Source organism: Squalius cephalus, assembly GCF_949319135.1.
Source record: "Squalius cephalus genome assembly, chromosome: 8".
NCBI classification, from domain to species: Eukaryota; Metazoa; Chordata; class Actinopteri; order Cypriniformes; family Leuciscidae; genus Squalius; species Squalius cephalus.
In genome coordinates this window covers 23,907,139-23,927,874 of record NC_137129.1, presented here as the reverse complement: position 1 = coordinate 23,927,874, position 20,736 = coordinate 23,907,139, and the positions used below count along the sequence as shown (strand labels likewise).

At 40.9% G+C, this 20,736-nt stretch overlaps 1 protein-coding gene across 2 annotated transcripts in view; it reads left to right on the top strand.

The window, feature by feature from the left end:
* Window positions 1-561: 561 nt before the first annotated feature.
* LOC307162506 (uncharacterized protein) overlaps window positions 562-20,736 on the top strand; it is a 37,681-nt gene continuing 17,506 nt past the window's right edge. Inside the window, exons 1-2 of one of the 2 annotated variants that reach the window (XM_079877872.1) lie at window positions 562-823; window positions 19,455-19,577. In XM_079877872.1, coding sequence (XP_079733998.1) covers window positions 769-823; window positions 19,455-19,577 — 178 coding nt within the window. In that variant the 5' untranslated portion in view covers window positions 562-768. The remainder of the gene's footprint in view (window positions 824-19,454; window positions 19,578-20,736) is intronic. The other variant, XM_079877873.1, reaches the window with a different exon arrangement.

Here is a 20,736-nt window from a genome sequence, read left to right as displayed (position 1 = left end):
TACAGGGGGATGGAGCAAGAGATTGAGACAAAAAGAGGGACATAGACTAGCAGAGGACAGACAGGATTAAAGAACATGCCATCTGTCTCATCTCTTTCTCATTCTAAAACGCCAAACAGTCACATAAGTGATACATTCATATCCTCTTCCACTCCACATGCATGTGCATTATTGATTCAATGCATGAGTGAGCAGTCTCATTCCAGTATAGGTGGTAAACACAGTATTATAAACTATGTTCATGGTGTGTCTGAGATTTGCATTAGTGTGTTTGTGTGTGGCATAATCACTAGTAAACCATTTATCGTGACTGTCACGCTTGTGTCACAAGATTGCTGTCATTTGATTTCCCTGCTGCTCTGCATGCCTATAATTTGGAGCAAACAGGCTGTACATTTTTTCAGCACCATTGTGCTCTCTCTCACACACACAACTTTTAAAACTATGCTAGCAGTAGCGCCACCTAATTATAACATTTATAGAAATATTTTATTTGCCTGCCTGAAAAAAGGCAGACCTTCTGTGTTTTCCAAGGCTCTTCAGTTCAGTTTTTAAGTGTTCACATCACATCAGGGTGGAGTGCAGCAAACCAAAAGATTTAGGAGTTTCATAGAGGGAGTCATTTAGATTACTTGCTGACTTCATCATCAATGTTGTATGCCTGGAATTAGGAAAGGCAAACTGCTGATGTGATTGAGCTGGAAGAGTAAGAAAGATTCACTCTGCTGACTTCAGTAGCTAAAGCTGAGCAGAGGGAGACACACCATCATGATGAAACTTAAAGGATTGTTCTTCATCACCGTCAGCTGTCTGCCTTTAGCTGGTAAGGTGCATGTAAAAATGGAGCTTTATTATCCATTCAACCAAAGAAGATAAAGATACCGAAATTTTCTGTCACCCATACTGAAGATGTGCTGATGTGCTGAGTTGGTGTAGTGCTGAAGTTGAATATAGATCTTGACCTGCGAAGGTAAGATCTTGGCAGTCTACATATCCCTGAAACAAAGATAAATCATATCAGAACTTTTGCATGTTTAATATAAAAATTACAACCTATGCAATGTATTTAAATCCAAAGTGACACATTTCAGAGAAAATAAAAAATTGAAGTCTTTCCGCGTCAAGATGTTCCAAGCTGATAGATTTGGAATAACTAACCGCCTCACAAGTGTGCACTCTCCTGAACTAATACTTAGCTGAAGCACCTTTTGATTTTATTACCCAGTCTGTTTAGATCAGCTTGGAACATCTTGACTTGTTTTTGTTTTGTTTTTTTTATCTGAAATGAAACGATGCTTTGGTTTTCAGTGACATTACATAGATTGTAATTTTTACAATAAATGTGCAAAAGTTCTGATATGATTATTGTTATTTTATTTTTTTACATAAATACCATCTGTTTTAAAAGGGGTGTGTAGACTTTTTAATCCAGAGTATTTAAAACATAACTAAGTTTTTGCCGTTCAGGGTCTAATGAATAAAATACAGACGTTTCAGATGTTTTCCTAACTACATAAGTATTTTGCAATGTTCCTGATTTGCCTAAAGAGGAATTGCAGGATGTTGAGAAGGGCGTCTGCTGAGTGCTGAATCACGCACAACTCTATCCCATGACCACTGCTAAAGATTTCAGTTCCTTAACTAAATGATCTGATCAACAGCTTTTTCATGTCCTGAGTGGGAACACAGCTTTAATACCAGATGCTGATTCTAAAAAATTCACCCGACTACACTCTGTCAGGGTTCTGTCACCTAGGTCTAGTGTGTTTCTTGGTTTTGTGACAGAGCCCTGACACTCCCGTATTTCTCCTGTCTTTGTCTGTGTGTCTTGTTGTGTTCTGTTCTGCATGCGGCCATGGTTTTTCTTCTGTGTTTCTGTCTTGTGCTGCGTCGCACGCACGCATTGTTTCCCACTGGCTGCGGGAGTTCATGTTATCTTTTTTCTTGTTCTATATGAACACGTGGCTTATGAGTGTCCCTCATTAGCTGCATGTTCGTGTCTCGTTCTGTGTAAGCTCATGACTAGCGATTGGTTATTGCTGGTCATGTGCTTTGTGTGTAATTTCAGGCTTGTTCAACTTCATGCAGCGCTGTGCAGACCATAGACAGTATATAAACTGGACACAGCGACCCCATTGGATTCATCGGAGACAAGTGAAGTCAATTAGAAGCTCTCACTTCCTGGGGGTCGAGCGTACTGCGCAGACTCAAACTGAGCTTGACGACGTAGATGTGACTTGAGCAACCCATCTGTCTTCTAGTAGCTGTGCCAAGAGAAATCTGAATCATTCCCTTCCGAAACTTGCAGAGACGGAAGATCGTGAGTAGGAGGTGTCCATGAGCTTGGAGCAGGAGAAACTTTTGCTAGGTATTCAGATTAATTATTTTGTCATTTTGCCTCCACGTCCCCCCGATTGCTTCTCCTCCTGTCCATACGGTAATTTCTCTACTGTGCGACAGAGAGTCGCGTGGTTATGACGCAATCGTTAGCCTATTTTTACAAAAATTGTTTCTACGGGGCCATAACGTAAGATACAAGGTAATGGAGCCTTTTAAACATTTTCGTGTTTCTTTAGAAATAAATAATGGACAAATGGAGTCTTTAAAAGCCTCAGATGTAAAGTTATTCGCTGTCAAAGTGACGCCAAAATGAATGGGAGTCAATGGAATGCTAACAGCAGGTGGGGGTCGGTTAATCAATGGCGGCACCCGGGGAAGCTTCAAAATAATATGAAACCCTGCCCCCCTGGTGCAGACCGTTTGGTGGCTGACTTGAAGCAGTGCATGCCGGTTAGAATTTTTTTCCCGACTTGAGACAGTGCCGACCATAGATATCCATATAAGGCTAGATATCTTAAGGCGGAGTCTCGAACGGCATCAACGGCAGCCATCTTGTCACAGGGAAGCTCTGTGGTATCTGAAGTAAGGTGAGTGATCAGCACGAACACAAATCCTCTTATTTCGCTGAAATCTTGACGGATATACAAACGTTTTGGTTTCTTACAAACGTTATTAACGTGGCTATAATTCTGAACGCAGGAACATGTTGAAATTGCAGATTTTCTTAATTATTCATATGCAGTGTCATAACTACATCTCTGACGTTTATAACAAACCAACCCGTTTGAAAATCGGTAGAAAATTGAGCAAGTTATGGTTATTTAAAAGTACATGCACCATTAAAACACAATGTTACGAGTGAGCGAGCTCCCTGTGGCAAGATGGCCGCCGTGTGCGGACGTCGACCTCCATTGGCCAGCAGCGCGGACGAGACATCTAGCCTTTATTATATGATAGCTATGGTGCAGACGCCATGTGACTGTGACGTATGCCATCAATGTACCGCGAGAGCGATTCGAGAGCAGCCACAGGACTCTCTCTTCTCAAGAGCGGCTGCACGAGCTCTGATGAGTACAGCTGTTTCACCGTTGGCTGGATTCACCGCATGACAACAATCACATGTGTTTCGTGTTTATTCTCACACCTTCAGTTCCACTAAAGCTTACAAATCTGTTTTTTATAACAGTAAAATCTCTTTTCCTGTGGTCTCTGTTATATTGTGTCATGTTTATCAAAATAAAACTGATAAAAAATGTAGACCCCACTACATTGATAGTATAGGGTTATGTTGAACTTTTATTCTTGTACAAACAGACGCTGTATTAAAGGAACACGCCGACTTTTTGGGACTTTAGCTTATTCAGCATATCCCCCAGAGTTAGATAAGTCCATACATACAAAGGGTCATTTCCGTGCATGCCATAACTCTGTCTGACGCACCCACCGCTAGCCTAGCTTAGCACAAAGACTGGAGGTAAATGGCTCTAGCTAGCATACTGCTCCCAATAAGTGACAAAATAACGCCAACATTTTCCTATTTACATGTTGTGATTTGTATAGTCACAGTGTGTACAAATAATAAGGTCACATGAGACACAGCCATCTTCTAACCGTATACATACTGGGAACTATATTCTCAGAAGGCGAAGCACTTCTACTTGGGCGGAGTGATTTACTCCAACTCTGAGCAAACTCTCTGCTCCTCACCTCGGGGCTTCTCAGGTGCTGTGAGAAAATCACTCCGCCCAAGTAGCAGTGCTTTGCTTTCTGAGAATATAGTTCCCAGTATGTATACGGACAGAAGATGGCTGTGTCTCATGTGACCTTGTTATTTGTACACGCTGTGGCTATACAAATCTCAACATGTAGATAGAGCTATGGTACGCACAGAGATGAAAAGGGTATGTATGGACTTATAACTCTGGGGGATACGGTGAATAAGCTAAAGTCCCCAGAAGTCGGCGTGTTCCTTAAGCAGTACATACTGTAAAGCACTGAACGAAAATGTATCTCAAAAGTCTTTGTATTAGACAAGATTGCATATATTTCACTTCAGCTGTGGCAAAGTATGCAAACGCAGCGCGAGCATCACTATGGGAAGCAGAAAGTGTCCAATCTCCAATCACATCTCACATCTCCGTTTTCAGCTCCTCCCTGTCTGCAAGGGGAGAGAAATCATTACATACAGCCACAGCCGATGTTGAACACACCATTCATGTTTGATGTGAGCACATGGCTTGTCTTGTTATGCTTCCCTGTGCCATGTGCTCTCCTGTCTATTGTCTGACCCCGCCCATCATTTTATCTGATTATTGGTTCAGTTTCCCCACCTGTCCTCCCTCATTACCTGCCTTGTTTACTGTCCTATTTATTCCCCTTGTGTTTGCTGTCCTGGGGCCCGTTCTTTGCACATCGCTACGTGGATTTGATTGTTGGCGATTTGGCATGATCTTGGATTGTTTGGTTCTTCGACGCTCATCCTGGACTTGCTGTCATAGCAACAGGTGCGCAAGCTTAAACCTGCTCGGGAGCAGGCTTATTTCATGTTAACAGGATTAGACTGCGGCTTCATAAGCGGAGCTGATGCGGGAAGTCCAGCACAGCGCGATAGTGCACTTTCTGAGATATACTGTATGTTTTTTCTCGTGACTTGTGAGATTGTCGTTTACATTATTAATTTGTTGGAAACGCACATTTATTTTCGACTTGTCGGAGTCGGGCTTTAACTACAGCACAAACTGTTTGCATTGCCCTAAGATTATTTGCGAGTGGCTCTTTCCTTTACACTATTGGAGATGCGGAGAACTTGATGGAAAGTGCTGTCTGTCGTGTCATTGGGAGTTTACCTGGCGCTTTTAGGTTTAAAAAACAGTTTTAGGTTTTTTTTGTGGCATTTCCAAGCCACTTAAGACCCAATGTTGTAAAGCAGTTTTTCTTTTTTTTTTAGGCTATCATAATTTATGAAGATCGTGCAATGATGACCATGCCGATTATAGGCTAGACCATAGACTGCCATCAAGGCCTCAATGAAGGGGATTATGTGAACAGAAAGGGGGTTCACAATGTAAATGTGCAGCCCAGTTACTATTGTGATTCTTAATATTCCAGATTAGTAATATTATATCAAATTAAAAAAAGACAGTTGACTAAAATCTTCCATATCACAAATGTGAAAGCAAAATGGCCAGGATCTGTAGCCTGGCAAGCCAGACCTACATCAAGATGTTGGGTCTGGCAACTCACCATAGACACGGCTCAATCCGAGGGGCGGGATAAACGGCTGTCTTTCAAATTCCCTCTGCACGCAATAGGACAGCGCTTCAACCAACCAGAGCGTTTTCCCAACAGCGGAGCTAGTTGATAGATTCAACTTTTGCCATATCTGGCCGGCAAAACTACGAACACATCTTCCTTTTTTTAAGAATGACTTAAGTGCTGTTCTATGCTCTTTTCTCAAAGAAAAACCTAACTCCAAGTCCTCCAGAGTCGCGGACAAAGCTGATTCGAAAGACTGTTCTCCAGCAGCTCCGCCATTCTTTGTTTTCAAGTGGCAGGTAACCGTCGCAACTCTGTTGTCATTATGTTAAGCCCGCCCCGCCTACTCTATACATGACGTGATTGGCCTGACCCAATTTAGGTTTTTGCAGCTCGAAAGTCAATGGAGAGTTGCTAGACTGCCCTGGCTGCAAAATACATTTTGCTGCCGCTAGGGTGCGTCTAGATTTCTAGGCTACAGGATCTGTGCATGAGTTAAGAATTTTCAGAGATTCACATTTATGCACATTATTTGAAAGTGGTAAGGAAAGTTCCACAATTAAATATCAAGCTCACTGTATTACATACACTTATGCTGATCCTAACAGAACTGCATTTTTTTCATAGGAGATTATGAGATGTTCCTGCCTGCAGACAGGTGTTTTATGACCCCATTCCCTGACCCAAACCAGTTACAATGCAGCTCTAGCCAGGACAAGGGCACACAATGAAATGAACTTTGGCTAACTAAAGGGAAGATTTCAGTGTCTGAAAAGTCTGAGGGCTGCACACCTGACAGGGCCTGTGACATTGTTGCATGTGCTATATTACACAACATTGGCAAAAAAAAAAAAAAAAAAAAAAAAAACCTTTTCATTAAATGTTTAATAAAAGACAAATATGCTTAGTTCCTTGAGTTTTATTTCAGTTGTTCTTTGTAAAGAAAAGCCAGTGGTCAAGTGCCTGCAACAAGAGATATTAGCCTCATGCAACAAATAAAAAGGAAAAGTTGGCTATACACTGCCCACCTGTTGGCCTATGTCTCCTCTGACTGTGCAAACTCTTCTGTAGGCCTTTCTGTAGATGTGGAATCCTGCAACTTATACTGCAGCCATAAAACATACAAGTATAAATTAAGTAGTTATTTATGCACTTGCCAGGTAGGCTATTCCTCCATATGACAGTTATCTGAGAGGGTTTATTCACTGTCCAGTGCAATGGAAACAAATGGACATTACAAAGTCTTATACTTTCTTTCCTTTGGAAAGTTAGAAAATGTCCACTTACTGCACATATTTCAGCCACCACTTTCTTGGGAAGGCAAGGCAAGGCAAGTTTATTCATATAGCACATTTCATACACAATGGCAATTCAAAGTGCTTTACATAGAAGAAATTAAAATAATAAAAAGAAATAAGAATAATTAAAACAGTTAAGAAAAATAAAATAAAATACAATACAAACAGTCGGACGAACAGTGGCACAGTGTTCATTCAGAAAATGCATAGCTAAACAGATGTGTTTTGAGTCTGGATTTGAAAGTGACTACTGTAGGAGCACATCTGATCTCCTCTGGAAGCTGGTTCCAGCTGCGGCTGGCATAATAGCTAAAAGCAGACTCGCCATGCTTAGAGTAAACCCTTGGTATTTCTAGCTGATATGATCCTAATGATCTGAGTGATCTGTTGGGTTTATATTCAGTGAGCATATCTGCAATATATTGAGGTCCTAGGCCATTGAATGATTTATATACCAGTAATAATACTTTAAAATCAATCCTAAATTTAACTGGGAGCCAGTGTAAAGACCTGAGGACTCGTGTGATATGTTCATATTTTCTGGTTCTGCTCAGAATCCTGGCGGCAGCGTTCTGTATGAGCTGCAACTGTCTTATGGTCTTTTTGGGAAGGCCAGTGAGGAGTCCATTACAATAATCCACCCTGCTGGTGATGAAAGCATGAACAAGTTTCTCTAAGTCTTGTCTGGAAACAAAGCATCTAATTCTTGCAATATTTTTCAGATGATAGTATGCTGATTTAGTTATTGCTTTGACATGACTACTGAAACTAAGGTCTGACTCTAGTGTCACACCAAGATTCCTGACTTGATTTTTAGTTGTTTGACCCTTAGAGTGAAGGTATGTATTCACCTTGAGAACTTCATCTTTGTTTCCAAATGCAATGACTTCAGTTTTGTCTTTGTTTAACTGAAGAAAATTTTGACACATCCAACTGTTGACTTCATCAATGCATTGGCACAGGGAGTCAATGGGGCTGTAATCTTTAGGCGATAGGGCTAAGTAAATCTGTGTGTCGTCTGCATAGCTGTGGTAAGCAATTTGGTTCTTTCTCATTATTTGGCTCATTGGGAGCATATACAGGTTGAACAGGAGTGGCGCAAGAATTGAGCCTTGAGGGACTCCGCATGTCATGGATGTCCACTCAGACTTATGGTCTCCTATACTCACATAATAACCTCTCCCATCTAAGTCAAGTCAAGTCAAGTCAAGTCATCTTCATTTATATAGCGCTTTTAACAATGTAGATTGTTTCAAAGCAGCTTTACAGAGATAAACGTATAATTTATGGTAACAGAGATTGTTTTGGCTTTATAGCGGTTCTTTAGTAGTTATTTTCCAGCTAAGGTTAGTTATGATTGATTCGCTTCCGTCGCAACAATCATTTGTTATTAAATTAGGGGCCGCTAAGACGACACCATTCTCTTTACACAAACTTTAAACGCGAACCTGTGAGAAACGCTGATGGCGTTCACATGCGCATTAAGAATTGGTTCTATAGTTATGTGCGTTTGAATATATGTACGCAGGTTTGTAATTCCCTACAAACCAAGCCTAAACAAAGTACTGGTGTTTCCTTATAATTTTTGATACAGAATTTTATTTTATTTTATCAATTCGGGGTAGATACGCGAATTGAGTTTCCCGACAACGCTTTATCTGTAGAGTGGTAAAGGGATCCTCCATAGGGAGAGACTAGATGGCACTTCAGCACAGCGTTGTCATCGGGTCCAGGCGAAGGGCCTTCATCAGATCTGGATACGGCCTGGATCCGGCAGGCTGCGGGAAAACCTCGGGATAAACAAAGACACTAAAATTAGCGTAGATGCCATTCTTCTTATGATGTAACGAGTACATCAGGATTTATGGGAAGTGTTCCCGGTTCCAGCTGACCTAATCTATGCAGCCTAACATTAAATTATAGAAGTCTATAATGTATTATGTGAACGCTAGGTCAAAGAGATGTGTTTTTAGTCTAGCTTTGAACTGACAATGGTACAATGGTAGGAAGGCTGTTCCAAAGTTTTGGTGCTAAATAGGAGAAGGATCTACCGCCAGCAGTCGATTTTGATATTCTAGGTATTATCAACTGGCCGGAATTTTGAGATCGCAATAGACGTGAAGGACTATAATGCGTTAAGAGCTCGCTCAAGTACTGCGGAGCTAAACCATTTAGTGCTTTGTACGTGATCAGCAATATTTTAAAATTGATGCGATGTTTAATAGGGAGCCAGTGCAGTTTTGACAGAACTGGGCTAATATGGTCATACTTCCTGGTTCTGGTAAGAACTCGAGCTGCTGCGTTTTGAACCAGCTGTAGTTTGTTTATTAAGCATGCAGGGCAACCACCCAGTAGAGCATTACAATAATCTAGCCTTGAGGTCATGAACGCATGAACTAATTGTTCCGCATTTGTCAATGAGAGCATATGACGTAATTTAGATATATTTTTAAGATGGAAAAATGCAGTTTTACAGATACTGGACACGTGACTTTCAAATGAAAGATCGGTATCAAAGAGCACACCCAGGTTCCTAACCGACGACGAAGACTTAACAGAGCAGCCATCAAGTGTTAGACAGTATTCTAGGTTATTACGTGAGGAAGTTTTTTGTCCAATAATTAGAAACTCTGTTTTTTCAGAATTTAGAAGTAGGAAATTACGAGTCATCCAATTTTTTATATCCGCTATGCATTCCGTTAATTTTGTGAATTGGTAAGTTTCGTTAGGTTTTGAAGAAATATAGAGCTGAGTATCGTCGGCATAACAGTGAAAGCTAATGCCATGTTTCCTAATGCCATGTTTCCTACAGAGTGAACAGCAGCGGTCCTAGTACTGAGCCTTGTGGTACGCCATACTGAACTTGTGATCGATGAGACATCTCTTCATTTACTGCTACAAACTGATAACGGTCAGATAAGTATGATTTAAACCATGCTAGTGCAATTCCACTAATGCCAACATAATTTTCGAGTCTATTTAAAAGAATGTTGTGGTCGATAGTATCAAATGCAGCACAAAGATCAAGTAACACTAATAGAGAGACACAACCACGATCGGATGATAAGAGCAAATCATTTGTGACTCTAACGAGAGCAGTCTCAGTACTATGGTACGGTCTAAATCCTGACTGAAAATCCTCACAGATATCATTTCTTTCAAGAAAGGAACACAGTTGTGAAGATACTGCTTTTTCTAATATCTTTGACAGAAAAGGTAGATTCGAGATCGGCCTGTAATTGACTAATTCTGTAGGATCAAGTTGCGTTTTTTTAACAAGCGGTTTAATCATAGCCAGTTTAAAGGTTTTTGGTACGTATCCTAGAGACAAAGATGAATTAATGATATTAAGAAGAGGATCTATGACCTCTGGAAGTATTTCTTTCAGTAGCTTAGTCGGTATAGGGTCTAACATAAATGTTGTAGATTTAGATGATTTAACGAGTTTAGTAAATTCTTCCTCTTCGTTGCTATATTCAAATCAAATTTTTCCTCCGGGAGACTACAATGCACTGCCTGATGCGATACTGTAGTAGACGGTTGCATAGTTATAATTTTCTCCCTGATATTATCAATCTTATAAGTGAAGAAGTTCATAAAGTCATTACTGCTGTGTTGCTTGGAAACTTCGGTGCTTGAAGCTTTCTTTTTCGTTAGTTTAGCTACCGTTTCAAATAAATACCTAGGATTATGTTTATTTTCTTCTAATAGGGTTGAAAAATAAGCAGATCTAGCAGCTTTTAAGGCCTCTCTGTAAGCAATCGAGCTCTCTTTCCATGAAATGCGAAATACCTCTAGTTTTGTTTTCTTCCAGTTGCGCTCCATTTTTCTGGCTGCTCTCTTAAGGGCCCGAGTGTGCTCGTTGTACCACGGCATTGGACTATTTTCTTTAATCTTCTTTAAGCGCAACGGAGCAACTGTGTCTAAAGTGCTGGAAAAGAGAGAGTTAAAAGTTTCTGTTGCAATATCGAGTTCTTCTAAGCTATCTGGGATGCTGAGATGGTGAAACTGATTAGGAAGATTATTAATAAAGCAATCTTTAGTGGCAGAAGTGATAGGTCTAACATATTTGAAACACGGAGTCGGCTTTGCAGCCTTGGCTAAATGAAGTTTACACGAGACTAGATAATGATCTGAGATGTCATCGCTCTGCTGCAGAATTTCAACGGCATCAACATCTATTCCATGTGATAATATTTGATCTAGAGTATGATTACGACGATGAGTAGGTCCTGACACGTGTTGTCTAACTCCAATTGAGTTTACAATGTCTTTAAATGCCAATCCCAATGCATCTTTTTCATTATCGATGTGTATATTAAAATCACCAACAATTAGTACTTTATCTGCAGTCAATATTAATTCTGATAGAAAGTCCGCAAATTCTTTGATAAAATCTTTAAGTATGACCTGAACCATTTTAGGACTATCCCAGAAAGCCCCACCCAGTTTTCCAGCCTGTCAAGAAGTATGTTATGATCGACAGTGTCAAATGCAGCAAAGAGGTCGAGTAGTACCAGCACTGATAATTTGCCTGAATCAGTATTTAAGCGAATATCGTTTATTATCTTTATGAGCGCTGTCTCTGTGCTGTGGTGCGGTCGGAAACCAGATTGAAAATTGTCAAAGTATCCATTCGTGCATAAGAATTTGTTCAGCTGATTAAAGACAACTTTTTCAATGATCTTGTCTATGAAAGGAAGATTTGAAATCGGCCTATAGTTGCTTAATATGGTCTTATCCAGATTGCTCTTTTTCAGGAGGGGCTTGACAACTGCAGTTTTCAGGGAGTTTGGAAAACTCCAAGAGAGAAGTGAGGCATTTACCACTTCTAGAAGATCTGCTTCTAAACTGTTTAACACACTTTTGAAAAAAGATGTAGGAAGTGTGTCAAGAGCGCAGGTTGATGTTTTAAGGTGCTGTACAGTTTCTTCCAAAATTTTGCCATCAATTTTTTTGAAATCAGACATAGTAACTACTTTCTCAGGTGGTCTGATCTGTCTGACCTCAGTGCAACTCAAGGATGTGTTGATCACCTTTCTGATATTATTGATTTTCTCAGAGAAGAAAGAAGCAAACTCACTGCACTTGTTGTCTGAGAGCATTTCACTGGGAATCTGGCTTGGGGGGTTTGTCAGTCTCTCTACAGTAGCAAAAAGAGTGCGTGTGTTGTTTAAATTGCTGTTTATAATATTTGCGAAGAAAGTCTGTCTAGCTTTGCCTAGTTCCATATTGAAAGCATGAAGGCTGTCTTTGTAGATGTTATAATGGATTACAAGTTTTGTCTTCCGCCACATGCGCTCTGCTTTTCTGTATTGTCTTTTCATATTTTGCACTGCTGTTGAGTTTCTCCAAGGTGCTTTTTGTCTGCCATTCTTCTCCCTGACTTTAACAGGAGCAATATCATCAATTACACTTTTAACTTTTGAGTTAAAAGAATCAAGGAGAAAATCAACAGAGTCAGCAGATATGCTTGGTGTTAAGGATATAGCCTTCATAAATAGTACACTAGTGTTCTCATTTAAGCATCTCTTCTTGACAGACACAGATCTAGCTTCAGTGGCAGGAGAGATCAATATATCAAAGAAAATACAGAAATGATCAGACAGTGCTACATCCTTAATAACAATCGATGAAATGTTTAGACCCTTACTGATAAGTAAATCTAGAGTGTGAGAGCAGCTAGAGCAGCTAGACCCCCACCTCTCTTAACAGCTCTGCAGACACTCATAAAAGTAAAGTTAGGAGGGGATGTTTCATTGAGGACTGTTGCACTGCAGCTGTCTTCTAGCCAGGTTTCATTTAGAAGCATAAAATCCAGGTTGTTTGTGGTTTTAAGTCGTTGACTAGAAGTAATTTATTTTTAAGTGAGTGAATGTTTATAAGTGCTAACTTAACAGTCTTACTTTTTGCCCCCACATCAATCTTAGTTAGACGTGTAATAGGCACCAGATTAGTTTGGTTTGCTGTACGGCTATTGAAGGCCTTAGACTTTCTATCTTGTAATAGAACAGCAATAGAGAAAGATACAGGCACACTGGGTTCCCGCTTGTTCTGTAAACATTTGAGAAAGTTACTGTTATCGTAGCGGGGACCCAAAACATATCACTGAGAGCTGGTATCAGTTGTTTTTGGTTCACCTCGAGCAGATGGAGGAGGGTGTGGGCCCTGGCGTTGTGGCAGAGGCCGAAGAGCTCTCACAGGAGGAGGGGGAGGGCGAGCTGGGCCTGCAGGCTTTGGTGCAGGCTTTGGTGCGGGTGGTTGAGGTGCCTGCCGTTTTTTGGTTGGTATCTGGGGGCTTGCAGCAAAAGAGTGGGATAGTTTGGTTCCAGCATACACCAGTTCTTCAATTTTCTGTGAGAAGCACAGAAGTGGCGATGCTGGAGAGAGGGAAAAAGTGTCTGGTGAAAGGGGCTGTTGCTCTGGTGTTATCGGAGGCTGTGATATGCTGTCCTGGCTTCCCTGGCTGTTTTCCAGGAAGTCATCCTTGGGTGCTGAATCTTGGAGCAGTTCTAATATGTCTGTCTGTGGTGAGCTCTGTGGGCAGGGTTCAGCTGAGATTGAGTCCGTGAGCAGAGGTTGTTGTGGCGGAGTGGTGTTATCATTGTCCTTGTGTGATATGTCAACCGCATGTCCATTTTGCTGCTGAAGTGAAGTCCCGTGGTTATTCATACTGTGTCCAGGTGTGTGTGTGCCGTTCAGATTGAGTGGATTGGCACACACTGCAGAAGGATGATTGAGGGAGAAGTAGATATTGTCCTTTAACACTCTTGAACCAAGTTTGTTTGGGTGGTGGCCATCCCGATGAAACAGTTGTCGTTGACTCCAGAAAAGATTGAAATTGTCAATGAAGTTTACTCCTTTTATATTGCAGGTTTTTTGCAGCCATGTATTAAGCCCAAGCAACCGTGAAAACCTGTTTGTTCCTCTTGCTGGGAGTGGTCCACTGATGAATGTTTGAACTTTCAGTCTTTTATGTGTTTCAAAAAGTTCATTGAAATCCTTCTTTAGGAGTTCTGACTGCTCTTTATGAATATAATTCTTCCCCACATGTATGATGAGTCGATTTGCAGTCTTATGTTTCATCAGAATGTTCTGAAGTTCCCTGTTTACATCAGAAGTTGTTGCTTGTGGAAGGCAGCACGTAGTTGTATCCCTGCTGCTAATGTTTCTGATTATGGAGTCCCCCACTATCAGAGTCCTGGGCTCGGCAGCGTTCTGTGCCGCTGTCTGCTCGACCTTGAGCGCCAGTTAGCATCAGTGTTAGCTACTGGCCCATTCAGTCTGTGTTCGATCACATTCATCACATTTGGGGATTCCTCATTTACATTCATTAGTACTTCAAATCTGTTCTCAAGATGTATAGGCGGTGGTAGGAGACCAGTGTTTGCAATCCTTGTCAGAGCTGTATCTGGGGTAGAGGATGCTACTGCGGCAATATGTGATGCTCGTGACAATCTGATGTCTCGAGTGCCTTTGGGTCTCGCTCCCTGTTTGTGCCATCGATTTGTAAGTCGATCGGCTTGTTTCTCTACCTGTCGAGGAGCACTAGTTTCATGGGACTCACCGGTATGCTGAGGGTGTCCATGACGAAGCTCTGTTGTGTGCTCCGTCTGGTTTGGTGGTCCCGTAAGTAACTTTGTTTCAAGAACTGCAATCCTTTGTAAAAGTCTGTGGCAGTTAGTGCAGCAAGTAGATTCTTGAACCAGAAGAGGCATTTTCTCTTATCCTTGTAGGCAGTTGTGTTTTCCTTTCCCGGAAATGTAAGCTGGTCGGGTAAAAGAATTCTGCGTTTTTGTGGTATTCCAAACTTTGTCGTATGAGCACTGTGCTGATTTGCTGAAGTTAAAATTAGGTGATAAAAGGAAATAAAATATAAAAATATAGGAGATAAAATGTAAAAGCGATAGAGCAAAGCGCGGAGCAGTAAGCAAGAGCGTCCGAACAGTAGCTGAGCAGGAAGTATCAGCAGGAACAGATACAAGTGTTGGTGTATTATGTAAAAGTGCACAAAAGAGGAAAACACAATGTCATTACAATGAACTACACTCGGGAAAAATGTGATCAATAACTGTGAATAAATATGTAAATAAATAAATATTTTTACTAACATAAGTTTATCAGTTTTCACTTTCACAAGTCAAAGCAATTCATCATTATTCAAGATTTAACAGTTGAAATGACTATACGGCCTTAATTTAATGCAGCAAAAATTATTTTGTGTAGGCTACTAAAATCTTTTCTTTATTTTTTTTCTCAGCCTTTTTCTTGGTTGCTTTTATAAACAGACAACCATTTATTTAACAGTGCCTTTTATAAAAGAGACTATAATATAACAAAAAATTACCATTATGTAGAATATTTTTGTACTTCACTTTTATTGGTTCCCATGTTCTAGTGTGGTGACTCTGACATTACAATGAACAAAGTAATTATGCAATTATTAAAATACATACTAATAAGTGATAAAAACATCTAACATGGCCACTTCTAACGGATTTAAATTGTCTACTTTTTGCCAGCCCTCTCTCCTGGCTTTTGCAGACTTTGAGGTGTTCCCTGGCGTTTTGATTAAACATTAAAATTCCGAATAAACTATTAGTTCTTGCTCTGCTGAGGAGAAAAACTGAGCCCGCTCTTTGGCCACGCTGAGCAGCCAATAGCAGCGTTGCTGATCAATGTTTCTACTATCGATACATATCTCCTTTTAAACCAGCGCATGAACGCACAATTTGTTTCCTGTACGGTGGCCGAGAGAGCTCAACACTGCAACTGAAGAAAACACATGCAAATTGAAAAACATCCGCAAATTGAGAAAACATCTTCATCAGTTTCACAACACGTGTGCTCCAAATACTCACAACACAACCAAATACAGAAATGTGCTGCAAAAGTTCACAACACAACCAAATACAGAAATGCGTTGCAAGAGTTCACAACACAACCAAATACAGAAACGTGCTGAAAATAGCAGAGACCACAACAGAAATGTTTCCAGGGGACCCCAATAAGCGAGAACCAGGCTGGGACATGCCTACAGCTCAAAGTCTACTTTATTTTTTTATTATTATTTAATTTTTTTGCAACACATACAGAGATGACATGTTTATGACATACAACTTTGTATACGATATACAAATGTATTAATATTTTCAATGTCATCAGAATACTAATGAGAAAACTAAAATAAATAAATAGAAAATACAGAGAAAAAGAACATGAGGGAAAGATATTAATCTGTACATCAGTTACATTGTACAAAGTTCGTCATGTTATGTTTAAATAAGTTTCATAAGAAATGTTTGGTAATGCAGGGTCCAAAAATGAGACGGCAAGTTGAGACACTCACACACAGATATATAACTTATTTTAAAAACTTTTTTTGTGTAAAATGTTAATTTATTTACAACATTTATGTTAACAGCAATAATAAGATATTTCTGGTAATAACAGCTATTCAGCTGATGAACACCATGCTGCGTTGTCATGGAAAATCCCAGGTGAAAATAAATAGGAAATTATGTTGTCTTTCGTTACTCCCTTCATCAAGTGTGTTCCAAACGGCAAAATAATGGCACACAAGTGCCCTGCTCACTCCAAAGTCCACACTTCAAGGGCTCTGCGGTCTGCCCTTCGAAGGGAGTAGGGCATAGGGATGCTCATGAGCAATCAGCCGAGTTCGTCTCTTGTAGTCCCCTGGAAACATTTCCATTGTGGTCTGTGCCATTTGCAGGGCGTTTCTGTATTTGGTTGTGTTGTGAACTTTTGCAGCGCGTTTCTGTATTTGGTTGTGTTGTGAACTTTTGCAGTGTGTTTCTGTATTTGGGTTGTGTTGTGAGTATTTGGAGTACACATGTGTTGTGAAACTGATGAAGATGTTTTCTTAATTTGCTGGTGTTTTTCTATTTGCATGTGTTTTCTTCAGTTGCAGCGCGTTGAGATCTCTCGGCCACCGTATTCCAGCCTAGTCAGTCATGTCATGAGTCTGCCTGCCTAGTCAAGTCTAGCCTGTAGTGTGTTCAGGTTCTTCTTTTGTTTTACTTTTATATTAATAAAGCCCCTATTCCTCTGCATCCTTGAGTCCTCACTTCAATCAACCATTACCTCAACCTGTGACAGAACAATCTGGCCCAGAAGAGGACTCAGTGGAGGTATGGGCGTCGTCTTATTTCCATCTCCCAGCCCGCGCCCCTCTGCTCGTCAGCCGATGGAGCGCTATGGCAAGCATGTCTCACTTCGCCAAGGGGAGTTGACAGTGAAGGAGTTTGTCCACCAATTCATCATTGCCACGGAAGGGCTCAACCTAAATAACATGGTAATTAAGGACATTTTTAATAGCGCCCCGAACGACCCCGTCAGTGATTGGGAGATGGGAATGCTGGGGTTCTCGTCTTTTTGGGGGTTTGTGGTATTTGTTTACCACCGTGGAGGTGAAGGTGCTCTACCTCCTCTCTATCCTCCCCCGCTTTCCCTCATGAACAGTCAAGTCCCCAGTCCTCTGATGACCCCTTCAGGGAGAGGAGGAGGAAGAAGGAACATGCCCGCCTCATCTGCCATCTACCCAGAAGTGGCAGCACACCCTGCAGCTCTGCCCATGTTGTCTGTGACTGCTGCACTTTTTCCAGAGGCGGTCGTATATGCTGCAGCACCCCTGGTGGCAGTCGAAGAAGCTTCAGTGCCCCCTGTGGTGGCTGAAGAAGCTGCAGCGTCCCTAGAGGTGGCCGTTTATGCTGCTGCTTTCCTTGAGATGGCCGTGAATGCTGCTGTTCCCCTAGAAACAGCTATCTCCATGCCATCGTCCCGCTATAGAGGAAGAAGGAAGGCTTCCTCTATAGCGTCAAGTCTGTCAGTTCCTGAATTACCTGTCATGTCTGAAGATGTTGCCAGAGACTGTCCCAGAGCCCGTTACTTGCCCAGAGACTGTCCCAGAGCCCACTGCTTGCCCAGAGACTGTCCCAGAGCCTGTTGCTTGCCCAGAGACAGTCCCAGAGACTACTGTCTGCCCGGAGGCCGTTCCTGAGCCCGCTCTTAAGCCCTGGATCTGTTCCACCATGAACCTTGTTCCCTACCTGAAGGCTGACCAGACCCATGCCCACTACACCGGCAGCCGAACTCCCATTGGAAATGTCACCTTCATACCTTAATTTTGTTCCCATTTTTCACCCTGATTCCTGTCCTGCCTGAGTCTGGTCTGATCTGCCTGTTTGGATGGTCCCACTCGAGTTCCCTGTTCTGACAGACCCAATCAAGTTCTTTGTTCTGCTGGACCACTCAATTTCCCACTCAGGCTGCCAGCCCAGCTGACCCCAGTCAAGCATCCAGACCCACCTGCCCCACCCTGGCCTTCAGCCAGAATTCCAAACCCACCTGATTCTCCCTGGTCCTGTGCAAGGACTTCTGACCTGCCTGCGCCTCCCAGGTCCCTTCTAGAGACTTGATTAGCTGTTTTTTCTTGTGTTGACTTGGCTCCCCACCCTTCCTTCTTCGTGTCTGTGTTTTGTTTCTCCTGTCTTGTGTTGACTGTTTTTGTTTTTTATTTTCTCTGGTGTGTTGGTCTTGTCTTGTTCTGTGATGTTCTTGTTCTGTGACTCCCATATTCTCCTGTCTTTGTCTGTGTGTCTTGTTGTGTTCTGCACAAGGTGCGTGTTTCCACAGCCGCATGCTTTTCTCCAGAGCTGCGTCGCACGCAGCTAGTGTTTCTCACTGGCTATGTGCGTTCATGTTATCTTGTTCTGTGTGAACACGTGGCTTATGAGTGTCCTTCATTAGCTAGTGATTGGTTATCGCTGGTTTGATTTCAGGCTTGTTCAACTTGAACCGGCGCTGCACAGACCGATTGGTGTATGACATCAAAGTACCGAGAGAACGATTAGAGAGCAGACGGCTCCGTATGCTTTTGAAGCGCTCTCGCAGCTTCTTGTTATGTCTTGTTATGCGGTTATATGCTCTCCTGTCTATTGTCTGACCCTGTCCATCTTGTTATCTGATTGGTTCAGTTTCCCCACCTTTCCTTCCTCATTACCTGCCTTGTTTGCTGTCCTATTTATTCCCTTTGTGTTTGCTGTCCAAGGCTAGATCGTTGTCGCACATCGTAGCATGCTGTTGTTACCCTGCCTGTCTGATAATTCCTATCAGTTTGTGTTTGTTTCCTGCCTAGTCAGTCATGTCATAAGTCTGCCTTCCCAGTCAAGCCCGTAGTGTTTTCCCACACGACACGGGTTAGTTTAGATTTCTGTCTGTTTTACTTTTATATTAATGAATGAATGAATGAATGAATGAGGCATTTATATAGCGCTTTCATATGTACTTCTGTACACCCAAAGCGCTTTACAATCATGTCGGGGTCTCTCCTCAACCACCACAAGTGGCAGCATCCACTTGGATGATGCAACGGCAGCCACAGTACAACGGCGCCAGTGCACTCACCACACACCAGCTATAGGTGGAGAGGAGAGAGAGTGATAGAGCCAATTCAATGGATTAATAAAGCCCATATTCCTCTGCATCGTTGAGTCCTCACTTCAACCAGTACCTCTGTGACACACTCCCTCTCTCTTTCAGTGATTTCCTTGACATGCTACACGTGTGTGTTTCCAGCAATCTCTCCAGTGGACTGTCTGATGTTCCCCCAGGAATGTCCCGTGGGCCAGCGATGTCTTGCCAGCACAGCTGTAGGAGTCAAAGGTCAACTGAACCAACTACTAATTAGACAGTCACTGTACTATATGATTTATTAACCAATGTAACAAAAGAATGAATCAGATGAATATGTATCAGCATGGTGTGAATGTGCTACTGAATGTGCTACTGTGAGACTGATTGGTTGATGTACAGTACCAGTCAAAAGTTTGGAAACATTACTATTTTTAATGTTTTTGAAAGAAGTCTCTTATGCTCATCAAGCCTGCAGTAAAAAAAAAAACAAAATAAAAAAAAACCCAGTAATATTATGAAATATTATTACAATTTAAAATAATGGTTCTCTTTTTTAATATATTTTAAAATGTAATTTATTTTTGTGATGCAAAGCTGAATTTTCATCAGCAAGTACTCCAGTCTTTGGTGTCTTATGATCCTTCAGAAATCATTCTAATATGATGATTTGATATTATCAATGATGGAAACAGTTGTGCTGTTTAATATATTTTTTTGGAATACTTTTTTCAGGATTCATTGATGAGTAAAACGTTAACAGCATTTATTCATAAAAACGGCATTTATTCAAAATAAAAACATTTCTAACAATATAAATCGTTACCATCACCTTTTATCAATTTAACGCATCCTTGTTGAATTAAAGTACTAATTTCTTAAAAAAAATAGTTATTGTTCCCAAACTTTTGAACGGTAGTGTATATTGTTACAAAAGATTTCTATTCTAAATAAATACAGTTCTTTTTAACTTTTTATTCATCAAATAATCCTGAAAAAAGTATCTCAGGTTATAAAAAAATATTAAGCAGCACAACTGTTTCCAACATTGATCATAAATCAGCATATTAGAATGACTTCTGAAGGATCATAAGACACCAAAGACTGGAGTACTTGCTGATGAAAATTCAGCTTTGCATCACAAAAATAAATTACATTTTAAAGTATATTAAAAAAGAGAACCATTATTTTAAATTGTAATAATATTTAATAATATTACAGTTTTTTTTGTTTGTTTTTTTGTTTTTTAACTGCAGGCTTGATGAGCATGAGAGACTTCTTTCAAAAACATAAAAAATAGTAATGTTTCCAAACTTTTGACTGGTACTGTATGTACAGTATCTTGTGTGTGATGTGGGAAAATAGTTGTGAAGGTTTTCTCAGAGTATGATTTAGAGGACTTTCATGTTTT